At 53.2% G+C, this 15,966-nt stretch overlaps 2 protein-coding genes across 4 annotated transcripts; one reads left to right on the forward strand and one right to left on the reverse strand.

Annotated features, from left to right (window-relative positions):
- Nucleotides 1–638: 638 nt before the first annotated feature.
- LOC123629504 (E3 ubiquitin-protein ligase HECTD3) lies at nt 639–9,408 on the reverse strand. Its single transcript, XM_045539126.1, has 21 exons — nt 8,678–9,408; nt 8,338–8,498; nt 7,987–8,079; nt 7,772–7,907; nt 7,353–7,468; nt 7,161–7,274; nt 6,936–7,018; nt 6,333–6,498; nt 6,028–6,109; nt 5,214–5,396; nt 5,004–5,056; nt 4,761–4,825; nt 4,496–4,599; nt 4,094–4,213; nt 3,891–3,980; nt 2,690–2,896; nt 2,351–2,480; nt 2,175–2,249; nt 1,972–2,053; nt 1,810–1,881; nt 639–1,652 (listed from the first exon to the last, which is right to left on the reverse strand). The coding sequence occupies exons 1-21, from the start codon at nt 9,044–9,046 to the stop codon at nt 1,568–1,570; spliced, it is 2,586 nt and encodes an 861-aa protein (XP_045395082.1). The 5' UTR covers nt 9,047–9,408; the 3' UTR covers nt 639–1,567.
- Nucleotides 9,210–13,447, forward strand: LOC123629505 (uroporphyrinogen decarboxylase). 3 transcript variants are annotated; one of them, XM_045539128.1, is made up of 10 exons: nt 9,213–10,145; nt 10,765–10,877; nt 10,997–11,076; nt 11,155–11,217; nt 11,463–11,660; nt 11,786–11,947; nt 12,309–12,446; nt 12,609–12,709; nt 12,807–12,873; nt 13,205–13,447. In XM_045539128.1, exons 1-10 carry the CDS (start codon nt 10,126–10,128, stop codon nt 13,364–13,366), a joined length of 1,104 nt encoding a protein of 367 aa, XP_045395084.1. In that variant the 5' UTR covers nt 9,213–10,125; the 3' UTR covers nt 13,367–13,447. The 3 variants fall into 3 exon arrangements, with proteins under 3 accessions (XP_045395083.1, XP_045395085.1, XP_045395084.1); XM_045539127.1 differs by having other exon boundaries at nt 9,210–10,145; nt 10,997–11,217; XM_045539129.1 differs by lacking the exon at nt 11,155–11,217 and having other exon boundaries at nt 9,212–10,145.
- The last annotated feature ends 2,519 nt before the right edge of the window (nt 13,448–15,966 follow it).

A 15,966-nucleotide genomic window follows, 5' to 3' on the forward strand; every position in this document is an offset into this window, starting at 1 on the left:
AGAGGACAACTTGGGGTGGGTGGGGAGTTGAGTAGGTGGGACCCTGCACATGCCACTTCTCAGGGCAATAGGCCACTGTACTGCCTCACACAGTGCTATGACTCTGAGACAACTGAGACCTGGGACCGGGCTTGAGGGTGTGACTGCCCACTATGGGGGAACTCTCTGCACACCTCTCACCAGGTACTTGTTCTTAAAGACAGCACCTTAGCTCGTTGGCAACTGGAGGGGCAGTGGTGGCAGCCTTATGATGCTGCTGCCTTCACTTTTGTCAAAATCCTGACCTGGCTGGTTTGGCAGCCATCCCTAGGCTTTGTCTTCTATGATGTCAAATTCTTCTGCCCACGTGGTTCCAGAAGCAGACTCCCTTCCTCCAAATCACCACACCCGTTCCAAAAAATGCCAGGCTAGCCTCCATTCCCCCTTTACTGGGCAGTGGGTCCCTCATTTCCCTGCTCAGCTCCAGATTTAATGTTTGTCACTGAGAAGCCCCATTACTTCCACTTAACATAGATTTTCTTGGCTCCCAGCAGGGAACTAAAGTCCTGGAAGAGCCTTCCCTAATTCTTTGAAGGCAGGGCAATTTCTCTATGTGTTCCCTGCTTAGCACAGAGCCCAATAAACACATTCTGAAGGAATGAATTCATCCATTTATTCAACTTTCTCATGTGCAAGAACTGCTTTTGATGGGAGTGCAATGGAGGCCCTCAAGGGAGGCAGTGCAGCCTGGGGCAGGGGCGTGCATGGCCCTAGGATCGGGTTTAAAGCCTAGGCTTTAAAGTTGCTAAAGAGGAGCTATTGAAGATTTCAGAGAGAACATAACTGGCCTTAACCTGTGCAAAACCTTGGCGATGAACCAGCAGATGGGGAGCCAGGCTGGAGGTGACACACAAGTGGTGAACACAGGGAGAAGGTGGTGGTGAGGATTTAATGTTGAGCGGATGTAGGTTCTGAGCCAGGGGAGGTGGTGCTACTTTGTCAGTTGAGACTGGGTTGGAGGAAGAAGAGGTCATACCTCAGGTACAGAGGGAGAGGAGGAAAGACCAGTACTTGAGGGAGGGGTGCTCAGCTGTTGTTTCCTTCTTGGGGCAGGTGACCAAGGAGGATGACCAACACTCCCTGTCCATCCTGACTCCTTGCTTGGGGAGGGGCCTCCACTACCCTCCAGTGTTTTTAGTTTTGAGTCATGGCTGGAGCCAGAGAGAAAGAAGGAGAAAAAAGGTAGAGCCAAAACTGGAGGCAAAGTCCATGAGGTGGGGAGCTAGACGGCCCCCTTCAAGTAGCTCAGGCCTGGCAGCTTGTGCTGGGCTTGTGGAAGATTCCCTCTGACAGAGGATAAGTACCCGGGAAGCAAGCCTCAGCACGGGTAGGGCTTGTGGGTCTGCGGAGTGAGCCGCCAGTGTGACCCCACCGCCCCCACTGCAACTGCACACAGGAGCAGGGCTGGGTTTCGCTGAACATGTCGGCTCATATCAGGAGCTCAAACTCGAACCCCGAACTGGTGCAGGGAAGGTGTCTTCACCTAGTTGAGGCCAACTGGGGCCCACGGCTGCCCCCTGGTGTCACCTCACTCCTCCCAAGGGCTCATGTCGGTGTCAATGGCTACACAGTTGTAGGCTGCATAGCGGAGCTTCTCCTCACACACCTTGGCGCTGTGGGGGGTGGAGACTCGGTCAGGCAGCTCCATCACTACCAGAGGTGACGTGGCTCCAGTTCGTGCACTTTGGTGCCTGAAGTCCTTCCCACCAAGGACATCCCCCGACCCTCCTACCCACTAAGCCCCAGGCCGGAGCCTCGGAAAAAACCCACCTGACGTAGTGCGGCAGGAAGAGGGTGCTGGAGCAGGTGGAAGACTCAGGTAGTGCGTCTGTGGTCTCGTAGCTGGGGACATTGAGGGAGCACAGGTGTGCATGTGTGGGGAGGAGGACAGAAGGCTGGCCACACACCTTTGGACCTCCCTTCCACACTCACCCCAGCTTGTCCGGGTAGATGTAGATTCTTGCTGGTAGGCGGCTTCGGCCTGTGACAAAGCGCAGGAAGCGGCTCCGGTCCTCTGGACGGAGAAGGAAATCAGTACCCGTACCGATGGCGGAAGGTTCTACAACTTCCACCCTGCCTCTGTGTCCCACAAGTGGAATCCAAACGCAGGTGTCACTCTGCCCTCCTCCACTGACCGTTGGTGAAGTTGTTCAGAGCCTCCCAGAAATACTGCACCCGCGTGTCAGATGGCTCGAAGTCCTCAAACCGGGCTGGTGGGACAATGCCAGAATTCATTCTTGGGTCTTATTCTGCCCAGTCCTTATCCCCCGCCCCACTGCTGCCCTGCCCTGGCCCAGCATTGGGAACTCACTGAGCTTTCGCAGAGCGTCCACAGTGACCTCCGGGTCCCCACACACCTTCTTCTCCAATTCTTGCCACGTGAGCAAGTCCAGTACAGCCTGTGGCACCACCTTCAGCAGACCTGCCTGCATGGCTGCCACCTGGGGAAGGGGTAAAAGGCCTGGCTGGAGAAGAGGGCACAACTCCCAGTTTACATGGGGGGCATCTCTGTACCCCATGATCAGCAGGAATGTGGGGCCAGAGTTCTCAGGGTTGGGTACTGCTGGGCTACAGGCCAGGCTCTGGCTACTAGGGGCTGGGGCCTCAGGAAGGTCCAAAGCTCTCTGTTCTGCTGGCCTCTGGGTAGTACCTGCTCCTTGCTCTCCTCTAGCCGGGCCTTCTGGACCAGCTGGATGAAACGAGAACGGTCCTCATATCCCACAACAATGCCTGTGCCCCCAGGGATCAGCTCCACCACCTGTTGGTCACTCAGTACGGTGGTAAATGTCAGCTCCTTCCCAAACTTGAACTCAAACGTCTCCTTGTCCATTCCTTCCATCACTTCCAAGAGCTTAACCTGGGGGTTGGAGAGAGGCAGGGATATCAGCTTTTCATTGTGGAGAGAGCCCCGATCTCTCCTCAGGATGCTCACAGGGAAGCAGAAGACAGCCAGGCAAGCCTGTCCCCATGCAGGCAGCGGGGCATGAGGGTGTCAGTACAAGGGCTGTGAAGGCATCAAGATAACACCTAACCAGCCTTGGAGGCCAGGGAAGGTGTCCTCCAGGAAATGGCATCTCAGCTGAAACCCAAATGATGGCTGGGAGTTGGTTGGGCCATAAGGGATCAGGAGAGAGAACACCTTCAACAAAGCTGGAAGGAGCAAAAGGCCTGAAGAATGTTTGGCTGGAGCCTGAATGTGAACCAAGTGGCTAGAGATACAGGGGTCATGTAAGGCCTTTGTCGATTCTGTATTCTATCCTAAGCCCGGGGCAGAGCCATCAAAGAGTTTAAATGAGGAGAGTCAAATGAATTACTCTGGCTGCATGGAGATCAGATGGGTAAGAATGGAGACAGGGACACCAGTTTCTGCAGTAAGCAGTTAGGTCAGCAAAAAAGGTGGCTTGAACCAAGAGAGGATGGTTGTAAGATGACAGAAGTGGGAGATTCCAGAGGGAGGCTTGACAATGTGGGGGGTGAGAGGGAAGGTGGAGTGAAGGATGGCCCTGGGGGCTTTGGCATGGGAGGGGTGGGCTGTGGTGCCATCCTGAGACAGAGAGCCCTGGAGAGCAGTGGTCTGGGAAGGAGATGAAGAGTGTGCTGAGCCTGAGGTGCCATCTTGGCACAAATATCCAGGATGCAGATGCATATATGGCCCCAGGCTTAGGAGACAGGCTGGGACTTGGTCAGGATTTTAGGGGTCGCTAAAATAGAGATAGTAACTAAAGCCATGGGAGTAAATGAGATTGGAGAGGGAGTCTGTGTGTGGTAAAAGAGTAAGGTACAGGACAGCCTTGGGGAGCTCCAACCTTTAGGGGCTGGGCAGAGGAAACATGGGTCCAGGCCCTACTCACCAGCACAGAGTCCACAGCTGGGAAGTCCTTGCTCCAGCTCACTTCCTCACCAGAAAGCTGCTTCCACACAAAACCAGGCAGAGCCAGGACCTGTGTGACAAACACTCACTACTATCTTCTAACCCTGAGCTGCCCAGGCTTGGCTGGCCTTTCCTTCTAGGAGCCAGGGCTGATCTGAAGGAGGTGCAGATTAGGCTACTCACCAGGAACTCCTTACCCCGAAGGGCAGCCCCCATCAGCTGTCCGATCCACTCATACTTGGCAAAGTCTCGGCATGAGGGGTTGGGCACATACATGTCCCGGGCCTCACCAGTGCCATTGCCCTGCCCCAGAGACAGAGCTGTCAGCACGGCATGGGATGCACCCTACTTTCCTGCCCCCAAAGACTGTGTGTGGGAGACTCAGCTCCCCAAAGACTTCCCTGAACATCTTCCACTGGGGGTACTATATGACCCTTCTCTATGTATGCTCTTCCTCTGTCTGCCCAGAGGTTGCCCTGGGCAATCCAGTGCCCCTTCTGTTTCTCTCTAGTTCAGTTCGGCAGCTGGGAGTTCTGCAGAGACTGAATAGCAGAAATAACTTGGGAGGTGAGGGTGGGAGATTACCTGGTTGGCCGTGCGCACAAAGAAGGGCAGAGGCACAGGGGTGTCCGCTGAGCTAGGGCACAGCTCTTCTGACATATCTGCCAGGCTGTCCCGGAAACCACCCCCTGAAATGACAGATGCCCTCAGCTGGGTACTTAAGAGCCCAGCCCCTATAATGGCATAATAAAGCGGTCCCCTATCTTCATTAGCTGGTGACCCCAGAACCCTCTACCACTTTAATAGGGAAGCAAGCAGGACCCTTGTCATTCCTCCCTCAGGGCCTCACCTTGGTCAATGATGCCTTCTGCAATGAATTTACACTCCCACCACTGGTCATAGCGCATGGGCCACCTGTAAGTGTGGGTAGATCTGTCATCATGCTGGGCCAGGGCTCAGGACAATTCACCAGCCCAGAGACCAGCCAGGAAAAGGGCTACAGAGCAGTAGCAGTGAGGGGTGCCAAGAGCTGTGTGTGGGTATATGTGTGCACATGTGTGCCCTGGGCAGGTCCCTCACCCTCAGGCCATACCTGTAGTCCAGGGGCTTTTCATATTTGTCAGAGGGCTTGAGGCCTTCATATACCTGGGGGCGAGAAAAAAGGGAGGGAGTTGTAGGGAAATCTGTGTCTAGACCTGGCCTCACTCTTGCTGAAAGACTTTGCTCAGGCAAAGTCCCTTTTGGCCCAGCTCCCTAGGTCCTTTACTGATGCTCTCTCAGTCTGACCCCAGGTGGTCCAGACCTGGGTGAAGACCGCGTTCTTGCAGGCAGGGTCACGAGAGGGGCAGGCACGGTGTTCCATGGCAAGGCGGCGGTTGATGTACAGGCGTGGCATGAAGCTAGGCTTGCTGCTCTCTGAGTCACGAAGACACTGAGCCACCAGGCCAGGTCGTTGGCGTGACAGCAGTAGGAACTGCTTCACTTGCTGGTGAGGAGAGGTGGCCAGAGCAGGATGAGTGGGCAGTCAGCCTTTGTCCAGACCTAGAACTTCCCTCTATGCCTGGACCCAATTCCACCATTCCAGTCCAAGTCTAGTCCATTCCCGTCCTTTCCTCCAGTCCCTTCCTTAGTCCAGCCACCAGTGGGTGCTTTCTAAAATGAGAAATCTAACATTGTCATTACCTTACTTACAACCTTTCCAACAGCTCCACCAACCTAAGACAAAGTCTCTGCTGCACAGTCTGGCCCATAGGGCCCTTTGCTATCAGAGCCTGCTTCCTGCTCACCCTCGTGTCACACTCACACCTACCTGCATGCTTTTCTCATGTCATCTTGAACTGCTGGTAATTGCCAGTCTGCACCTTTCATGCAACCTGCCAATCCATGCTGTCACCTCTCCTCCCCCTGCCTTTGGGTATTCCACACACTCACATAAAGAATGCCCACCAAACACTAAATTTTGACCATTTTCTCTGGTTTTCTTCCTGTGTTCTCAGACCCAACAAAGGTCCTGCCCCAGAGTACGTTTTAGGAACTCTCTGCTGAAGAATGAACAACTACATGAATAGAAAAGGGAAACCCACTGCTAAGACCAGCATTGGTTGGGCCAAGCTCACCTTAATCTCACTGAAGGTGCCCAGTGTGTGATCCCAGGCAGGTACCAGGTGATGCAGGACACTGTCTAGGATCTTGATGAACCTGGGGTAGGTGGGAAAAAATAACTGCAGCTAAAGAATGTGGCATGTATGTAAGACCCCCAACTCCCCAAGACACAGGGACAGGAGAAGGTAGGGCCTGGGGTGGATCTGACCCTTGAAGCAGAACAGCTTATGCTATAAGGCCTTGGGGACCTCCTCCATACACACACACAAGGCTTTGGATAGGGGAAGGGAAGGGCCTGCAGGCCCAGGACCACAGCTACCTCTGCAGGAGGACAGCTCGGCGGTACAGTACTTCTGGGTCAGTGCCTTCCAGGCGTGGATATCGCACCAGACTGGTTGGCTGGAACAGGTCTGCATTCAACCCTAGTTCCCTCTGTCTAGATGACTTGATCTTGACCCCTCGAAGACGAACATCAATCCCATCATCTGGGGAAGAGGTCAGAGTGAGGTCATTTACTGCATCTGTTGTCTCCTTGGCCCTCAGACCTGGGAGTGGCTCCTTTAACGCTCAGCCTGTTGTTATCCCTGGCCCCTAGTAACCTGGGACCTTTGGGATCCCCTTCTATCACCTGATTCTGGTTTATATATTCTATGCTGTTTCCTCTGTCCACCACTATAATGCTGGGATGCCTGAGGGTCCCAACTCAGTTTCTCTTCCAGGTGAGCCCAACCAACAATATGGCTTTAAGGCAGGCATACCTGGCACTTCCCACCCGGCGTCAGGCCCCAAAATTTTAAAACCTGGAGTTAGTTCACCATCACCTTCACCCCAACTCCAAGCCCATCTCCTTCTCTCCACACTGTCTGCTTACCCCCATCTATACACTGGGCTCCCTTTCCCTCACTATAGCCCTAAGCCTTACCTCTGCACTCGACAATGCGGATCTCGATGATGGGGAGGTGCACGGTCATGTCCTCCAGGACACAGACATCTCCAATCAGGGTCCTGAGGAGATGGCTGTGAGGCACCTCAGACAGTCCCTGCCTCAGGCCTTCAGAGATTGCTGGAGTCCCACCCGAACTTAAGCTTCCAAGCTGGGCCAGGCTTGGAACATGCCCTACTGCCCACCCCAGGCCAGCCTGCTTACTCGTCAATGTTCACGTCACTCAGCTTCTTCAGGTTGTCCCCTTCACCCCCATAAACCACCACCCGCTTAGGCATAAAGTTGTCATCCGTAGTATCCACCGTGAGTAGCAGCTTCCTGAGGGGTCAGAGTATGAACGTGGGTCTTTGTGAACCCACAGGCACGTCCTGCCCTGTCCTGCCGGAGCCTACTCACTTGACAATGGTACCCTTCTTCATGGTAAGCCGTACCCAGTGCTGGCACTGGGACCCATCACTTTCCCAGTAAGTGTCTGCATTGCTATCTGTCAGGCAGGATACATTGAACTCCTCCTGGGAAGGGCAGAGAGGTCGAGTCAGTGGTTACCCTCATTCCCTGGGCAGGACTCGTGCTCTGGGCCAGGGAGTACAAGAGTGAAAGTGTAGCGGAATTTGGCCAAGAGGGCAACTGGTACGGGGAGGGGATAGGGGTGGTGTCTAGGGGTTCCTATAGATTTCCAAGATGGGGAGCTGGACTGAGTGTGGCCTGTGGGGATTCTGGTTTGGCCTTGGCCTAGAGCGGGGGTTTCTTTCTGGATCTGGCCTTTAAGGGTATGACTACATCTTGCCTGGGGTGGGAGAAGTCCCAGCACCCACCGTGTAGGAGGAAACGTCTATGCTCTCCACATACTGCTTCACGCTACCCAGGTTCTCATCCTCCTTGCCCAGGTGGTCATACAAGAAGTGGATCAGGTCCTCGTCGCACTCGTAGGTCCATGTCGGGGGCACATAGCTAAGCAACCCCAAGCCCCTAATTAGATTGGGCCCAAACTCAGAACTCCTTCCTCCCCAGCCCATTCAAGCTCACTCACAGTAGCCTTTGTACAGCTTCTGCATATGCCTCCGCGGGCTGAGGTCTCGATCCCAGACGATGTGAGTACGTCAGATCCACCACCTGTTCCCATCTGTGGGAACAGAGTAGGGGGTGGGACGAGGAGGCATCAGCGGGCAGCAAGACATCACCCGTAGGCCCTGGTGCCTCCGCCAGAGCTCTAGCTCCAAGCCTCCATTAGCTCCACCCCAGCCCCTCCAGGTCCCGCCCCTTCCTGCTCTTAACCCGCCCTCCGCTCGGATATCCCACCCCTCAGGCTGTGCCAGAAGTGTTTCCAACCCCTCCCGGCCCGGCCATCTGACAGCAAGCTCCGCCCCTTCAAGTGCAGGACCTGAGCACCGGCCGGTAGTCCACGCCGAAGAGCTGCTGCTGCCGCTGCAGGTGGTCGGGAGTGTCGATGGGTACCAGGCGGGCCCCGCCCTCCGCTGGGCGGCACACCAGCAGCCAGCCTTCGTCCAGCCCGCAGTCGCCCAGGTGCTCTGCCAGCTGCTCCTGCCGGGACACGCCAGACGGAACAGCCGTCAGGGAACTGCCCAGCGGCCCGCCCTACCCAGCCCAAGGCAAAGAGCACCGAACGCAATGCCAGCTCAATGTGGGGGAGGAAAAGGGGACAGCCAGGGGCTTCTCTGGCCCCGGGGTTCTTGTAGGGCCCCAGGCAGGCCAGAGCGCACCTTAGTCAGCTTCACCCAGAGCCCGTGGCCGTTGCACAGCTCCTCGCCCGTGGTGCGCACGCAGGCGCCGCGCCGGAGCTCGATGCTGTCGCGGGCGGCGCGGAGGGGCCCGGAGCCTGTACCCGGGGCTGGGCCTGCTGCGCCCACACGCAGCCCCAGGCCCTCGGCTTCCCACACGGGCAGCAATACGCGTGACGGTCCCGCCGGGTCCTTGTAAAGCTTGTAGAGCACCTCTCGCGGCACGAAAGCCAGCGCTGCCGGCAGCGGCCGTCCGGCGCGGAGGCTCCGCGCTGCCTCTGCCAGGAAGCGCACGCGGCCCAGTAGCTGCCGCGGGGACTCTAGCGCCGCGCCCGGGCCAGGGCCCGCCATGGCGAAGCGGCTGAGGGGAGCCCAGGGGCTATCCTGCCCCGGGAGCAGCAGCAGCAACTGCGGACCTGGCTTCCCACCACGCCCTGCCCCGCCTTCGGCCAGCCTTCACCGTATGTTCTAGACTAAGCGCACACGCTGCTTCTGCTGTATTGCCCTGTGTACTCCCATACTCAACCGTATTACCCACCTCTCTGCCCACCCAGCCCAGACAACCAAACCCAAGATCGGTGGTTTCTACCTGATCAATCTTCCTCTCTCCATCCCCTTGCTACTCTCATTTTATCTCTTCTACTATACTCTCGTTCAAGCCATCTTTCTATCTAGCCTGGATCATCACACAGCCATTTCTCTGGTCCTCTGGCCTTCCTCCCCCAGGGACTCGTTTAAAAATCTGCTGGACTCCTTATTCTAGGGGAGGTGTCACTAAAATGTTTGAGAGAATGATTCCTTCCCCTGCCACTGACAGGAGTCTTGAGTCATCGAGGCTTAATCCTGGTTGTTACTCCTAATCCCAGGACACTGGTGATCGTTATCTACTTTAAGGTGATTGCTGATTTCTGTTTCCCCATCAGTCTTGTAGCTCCTTGAAGGCAGGTGCTGTCTCGCGCAGCACTCTAATCTCCCCACCTACTATATAGCGCCCAGCTGTTAGTAGGAAATATAAATATATGACGATATAAATATTGGCTTTACCTGTACAGCCTGGTTCCATCATCTGCTGTATACCTGGCTAGATAAGACTATTAGAATCATGGAGATTGAGACTGGTGCCAAGCTTCCGGGATACTCAGATCGTCAGATGAGAACAAATTCCTCATGTCATGATAAGATGGAGTTACAGAGTTCTTTCTTTTGGGCATTTGTTGTTGCGTCGCTACAGCGGACTTTACGGTGAATAAAGGTAGGGGTCCTACGGGCAGCAGTCAGGGCAGCCCCAGGGCTGTCACTGGAGTCCGATCATGTGATCTTCAACATGGCGACGCCCTTGGTTCCCTCCAGGAAGGGGCGGAGCCTGGATTGGGGCAGGCTCAGATTCGGTTTAAAGCGGGGGTTGTGGTCGCAGTTACTGACAGCTTACCATGGAGGAGAACGGGTTCAGGTGAGTTCTCCGCAGTCCGCGGTAGGGCTAGCGGGGTTTCTAATCTGAGTCTTTCAACTCAGGCATCTCTCCTTATACTCTCCTTTCCTCACCATGGAGCTCTCCCAACCTGAACCCCATTCACTGGGATCCCGAATCCTCCAACCATGGACTTTTGACACTTTCGTTCAGGGGATGCCTCGGGATTTTCAACTAGTATCTCTTCTCTATTCTGGGAACATCATCTCTAATCCTTCTTTCACTAGGCCCCAGCCAGGGGATCTCTTAGACCCTGAACCAGCCGACTGGCACCCCCGTTCCCGAGATTCGCTAGTCCGAAGACCCCCAAACAATCCTTACTGGACTTTCATCCCCTCCCCGCAAGTCCCTCCAGTTGTTTTGAGCTTGGCAGAGTTGGGACTAAGGGTAGGGAAGAGGCCCCGGCGCGGGCCCTTCTGGGGTCTTGTGCACCATCTGATAGGCAGTGAGGAGGCGGAATGGGCGGGAAGCCACGGCTTGGGAGCTGGCCTGGAGGAGGCAGATAGCGGTGCAGGACTGAATCCGCCTTAAGAACCCGCGCCTTCCCCAACCCCCAGCTTAGCATAATGACTACCTACCCCTGCCCCTACCTGATCGCCAGACCTAAAGGTTTTCCGGAATTGAAGAATGACACATTCCTGCGAGCAGCCTGGGGAGAGGAAACAGACTACACTCCCGTTTGGTGCATGCGTCAGGCTGGCCGCTACTTACCAGGTTAGAGTCAGGGCCTGGAAGTTTAGATAAGACTCCGGAGGGTGAAAAGTTTTCAAGGGTCAGGGGAGGGCTCTGGACGGCCTCAAGGCTGAACCCTGTCTTCCCTCTCCTGTCTCCAGAGTTTAGGGAAACCCGGGCTGCCCAGGACTTTTTCAGCACCTGTCGCTCTCCTGAGGCCTGCTGTGAACTGACTCTGCAGGTGAGGAGTCCACAAAAGAGGGAGGGATTTATGCCCTCAGCTTGCCCCGTTAAGCAACCTGTCCCATATTCCCTACAGCCACTGCGTCGCTTCCCTCTGGATGCTGCCATCATTTTCTCCGACATCCTCGTTGTACCCCAGGTACCCACTCAAACCTGATCCTGGAATGAGACCCACTCAAGGATCCCTTGAAAATCCTTTTACTAGTCCAGTCAAGGTTCAAAATAAGCACTTTTCCTACCTGGATAGAGGGAAAAACTAAGGCTGAAAGAGATGGAGTTTGGCTGAGTTTTATTCTCCTTTTCATTTTCTCCTGGCATGGGCTGAAAAGAACCTTTCCTCCCAGAGTACCTTTTTGGGAACCCTGGTGTTTTCTACCTCTCCAGGCACTGGGCATGGAGGTGACCATGGTACCTGGCAAAGGACCCAGCTTCCCAGAGCCATTAAGAGAAGAGCGGGACTTAGAGCGCCTGCGGGATCCAGCAGTGGTGGCCTCTGAGCTGGACTATGTGTTTCAGGCCATCACCCTTACCCGACAACGACTGGCTGGGCGTGTGCCACTGATTGGCTTTGCTGGTGCCCCGGTAATGTGGGACAGGGCAGAGACTGAGGCATGGGGAGATCACTCTGGCAAGTCTGACGTAGACAAGGGAAGTAAGTGTCAATTTGGCTTCTGTACCTGTGACATCCTCTTTGTGTCTTTCTTTAGTGGACCCTGATGACATACATGGTTGAGGGTGGCGGCTCAAGCACCATGGCTCAGGCCAAGCGCTGGCTCTATCAGAGACCTCAGGCCAGTCACCAGCTGCTTCGCATCCTCACTGATGCTCTGGTCCCATATCTGGTAGGACAAGTGGCTGCTGGTGCCCAGGTGAGTCCTGAGGGAGAGACTGTTTGGTCTGTAAGGACCAGAAGCAATAGAGTCTCCTAAACCTGAGAGGGGAGGGGTCTTAATGGCAGGCATGAAAGAAGGTTGGCCTCCAGTGATCTGGCTAGAGCAGCCAAGCTCATTTTGACATTGGCAGGGGTGCTTAATGCTCTGAGTATTCCAATACCAAAGCTAGTGCTGGGATCTAGAGGAAAAGGCAAAACTGTTGACTGGAACTGGGTTTATCAGGTAGTATTAGGGATTGAAGTCATTTGGCGAAAACTGAGGCAGATTCTGTATGTGGGGCTTGAAGTACTCCCTCTTTGTGTGTTACATATTTCTCTTCACCACACCCTAACTGTAGGCATTGCAGCTCTTTGAGTCCCATGCAGGGCATCTTGGCCCACAGCTCTTCACCAAGTTTGCACTGCCCTATATCTGTGATGTGGCCAAGCGAGTGAAGGCCGGGCTACAGAAGGCAGGCCTGGCACCAGTGCCCATGGTGAGCATTGGGATGGGTTAAGGTGGGCCTGTGGAGCTTTCAGGGTAAGTCCTGCATGGAATGGAGTGACCACTGGAGGGCAGCAGAAGTGCAGCTGAGAAAGGTTAGTGGGTATAGCAAGGGCCTCTGTAGCCTCAGAGATCTATCTGCTCTTTCTTCCAGATCATCTTTGCTAAGGATGGGCATTTTGCCCTGGAGGAGCTGGCTCAGGCTGGCTATGAGGTGGTTGGGCTTGACTGGACAGTGGCCCCAAAGAAAGCCCGGTGAGTGATGGAAGAATGGGGCCTGGAGGTTGAGGTGGAAAGGGGGGCAGCTGCCATATGTGCAGTCACCAGAACACAGCACTGGCTCTGCTTCCAGGGAGCGTGTGGGGAAGATGGTGACCTTGCAGGGCAACCTGGACCCCTGTGCCCTGTATGCGTCTAAGGTAACAACCAGGGCCCCTATATGTGTGTGGGAGTTTCTCTGTGCCCTCCTATGGCTGTGGACATAGTCGTATTATGTGTGCATTTTTATATCTGTCTTCCCGTCTGCCCTATATGCATGATGTAAGCCTTAGGAAGACAGAAATTTTTTTGTTGTTCGTTTGTGTTTTCTTAGTGCCTGGCCCATACTAAGCATTGATAAATTTTGTTCAGTTAATGACTGAATGAGTAACACTGAGTAGAAGCATACCTATGTATGTGTGTTGCTATTGTGTATGGGGAGGGCAGAGGCTTGCTGGCCTCCCCATAGCCAGTGCCCTGTTGTTCCCCCAGGAGGAGATTGGGAGGCTGGTGCAGCAGATGCTGGATGACTTTGGGCCACAACGCTACATTGCCAACCTAGGCCATGGACTTTATCCTGATATGGATCCGGAACACGTAGGGGCCTTTGTGGATGCTGTGCATAAACACTCACGTCTGCTTCACCAGAACTGACATACACCTTTACCTTCAAATACCACTAACAAAGATGATTGATTGTTTCCCGAAGAATAAAAGTTCCAGGGTTGGAGTCTAGTATGTAGCTTTGTTTGTGAAAGATTTGTACCCTTATCCTCAGTTCCCTCTTAGTCTTTGCTCCTTCCCTGGGGCCTCTCTCTACATCCTCTCCTCTCTACAAGTCATGGGGGTCAGGTATCAGTGAATTTATGTACTATAGCACTTAATGTCAGGGTTCTAACTGCCATCTTCCTCTCAGATAACCAAGCCTCAGAGCTATGCTGAGTAGGGTAGAGCTTCCTAGCAGTTGTGGTTGTGACATGTGCAGAGAAAGGAGTGAGGTACTCATAGCATACAAAGGCCAAATTGATAGGGCTTTGTGTCTGGGGAGTATGTGTCAAAGGAGGGCACAGAAGTGGTTAGAACACTTCAGAGAGGCATAGGGAGGAAGATGGGGTCTAGGTGAGCAGGAGAAGCTGAGGGATCTTCAACTTTGACACCAAAAGATGAGGAGGACATGAAGGCTCAGAGCTAGGTTGCTTAGGATGAGAGCCTTAGACTAGTTCATCACCAAGGTGAGAAGGCCACTGAAACCAAAAGGCCCTCTAGCACTCAGGGTTACTTTACATTCTTTTCTGAGTATACCCTCTAATTTTCTCAGGATCTTGGTGATTCTGCCCAACATGGTGGCACCTACTTCCTAAAATAAGGGTCTGAGGTGTCTGTGAGCTCTGGAGAGGGGTCTGGCATGGCAGGAAATTCTTTATCTGTCATTCTGCATCTCTTTGGACCACTAGGAATCCACTGTGTTGTAGGCCCAACCAGCAACCTGGCCCAGGCAAGGCAATGCAGAAAGGAGAGAAGGGCCTCATTTACTGAGAGAACACAATTTCTGCTTTTAGAAAAATGATGTTTTCTGTGATCCATGATTTATTCATAGAAAAGCACTGTGAGTTCACACACTTGCTAAAAAAAAGGGCAGTTGTGATACAGAAATGGGAGTGGCTTCTCTTTTTTTTACCAACCCATTGGGCTGAGATGTTGTAGGGGCCCTTGGCTGGACAGTAAGACTTTAGTAGCCACAAATAGCAAATACAACTTATTGGTCAGTTTGGACTAAAAAAGGTAACATAAACAGTTTGTCAAAGAAAGGAAAATAAAGCAGACAGGTCCTTAGTTCACACTCTAGCTATCCACCCCTTCCCTATCAAACCCTACCCTCAACTTGGGAACTAAGACATGAACAGTAAACACCACCAAGACACTGGTATCCAACTGACTCTTCTGAATGCTGTTGCTACCTCCTATACCAATTCCAGGCTAATCCTACATAGGGGTCAGGAAGGTAGCAGGAACCCTAGGGTTGACTACTAGGGCTAGAAATAAGGAAGGGAAAGGCCAAGTGCCTACCAGCCCCAGCCTCCAAATCAGTGACCAATGAGACTGTGACAGAAGCAGGCAGAGAAAGCTTGAGGTAGAAAGGCAGGGGAAGAAACCAAGTATGAGTGAGCAGTATGGAGCTGAAGCAGCCAATCTCAGGGCAGAGGGAGACCGGTGCTTAGAAGCTTGTTTGGTGAGAGAGAATGGTGAAAGAGGAGGCACAGAGATGGGGAACAAATGTTTAGCTGGTAAGAGACTAAGGAACGGGGAAGAGAGATCTGGCCAAAAGAGAAGGGACACATTCATGCAGATCCTCACACACGAATACACAGACACACCTCCATGTAAAAGTATACTCAGTCATACATATAAAGACATACAGACACATGGCTAGCAGGCAGACAAACATTTATACACATGTACTCATGGGTACTCAGATACACATACATACTAAACATGCATAGACAAACATGAGTGTACTTACAGATATGCATTCTCACATGTACACAAATAAGTATACTCACACAGAAACCCACAGTACAGCACACACGTATTTATACAAGTATGTAGACAGAACCGAGGCAGATATGCATAAATATACATGTGTACACGCAGACAGGCATGCACAGATATATCTATGCACACAGACATGTATACTTAGCCATACAGATACACACACACATACATAATTAGAGAGGAAACCAGATACTCTCTAACACAAAGGTGACAGAATAGATGAATATTATGAGCTCAGAGGCTTCCCAGACCTTCATCTTCTCCCTGCACTTGTTTCTCAGGTGCCAGCAGGCTCCTGAAGAGGCTGTGTGAGGCAGGAGCAGGAGCTTCAGTGTCCTCATAGCTTTGTGAGGGTCTAATCCAGTCCTGGCCTCTGCCCCTCACCCACCACTGGGCTACAGATGCCCTGTGTGTGGGCTGGGGTTTCTGCATAGACTAGACTTGGGATTTATTCTAACTGGCCACTATTCTCCTTGCCACCCCCACTCTTCCACTGCCAACAGCGTACACTCTGAAAGGAAACCTGAGAAATGGTTGTGAGTCTCCTCAGAAAACAAGCATATCCTCCCACACACAGCTACTTCAAGTGTCCATCAAATCAGAACCAGAATTATAAATAGTTACAACTTTACAATAATTGGCAACACATATACTATAGTATTTACAGTACCATAAATGCTTCTGTTTCTCTGGTTAAGCGA

Source organism: Lemur catta, unplaced genomic scaffold, assembly GCF_020740605.2.
Source record: "Lemur catta isolate mLemCat1 unplaced genomic scaffold, mLemCat1.pri scaffold_157_ctg1, whole genome shotgun sequence".
NCBI classification, from domain to species: domain Eukaryota; kingdom Metazoa; phylum Chordata; class Mammalia; order Primates; family Lemuridae; genus Lemur; species Lemur catta.

Coding starts and splice junctions, on each gene's coding strand:
- LOC123629504 (XM_045539126.1), bottom strand. CDS start 9,046: ATGGCGGGCCCTGGCCCGGGCGCGGCGCTAGAGTCCCCGCGGCAGCTA. Junction 7,469..7,771: donor TAGACGTTTCCTCCTACACG/GTGGGTGCTGGG, acceptor TGCCCTTCCCAG/GAGGAGTTCAATGTATCCTG. Junction 6,499..6,935: donor CCGCATTGTCGAGTGCAGAG/GTAAGGCTTAGG, acceptor CCTCTTCCCCAG/ATGATGGGATTGATGTTCGT.
- LOC123629505 (XM_045539127.1), top strand. CDS start 10,126: ATGGAGGAGAACGGGTTCAG. Junction 11,218..11,462: donor ACATCCTCGTTGTACCCCAG/GTACCCACTCAA, acceptor CTACCTCTCCAG/GCACTGGGCATGGAGGTGAC. Junction 12,874..13,204: donor GTGCCCTGTATGCGTCTAAG/GTAACAACCAGG, acceptor TTGTTCCCCCAG/GAGGAGATTGGGAGGCTGGT.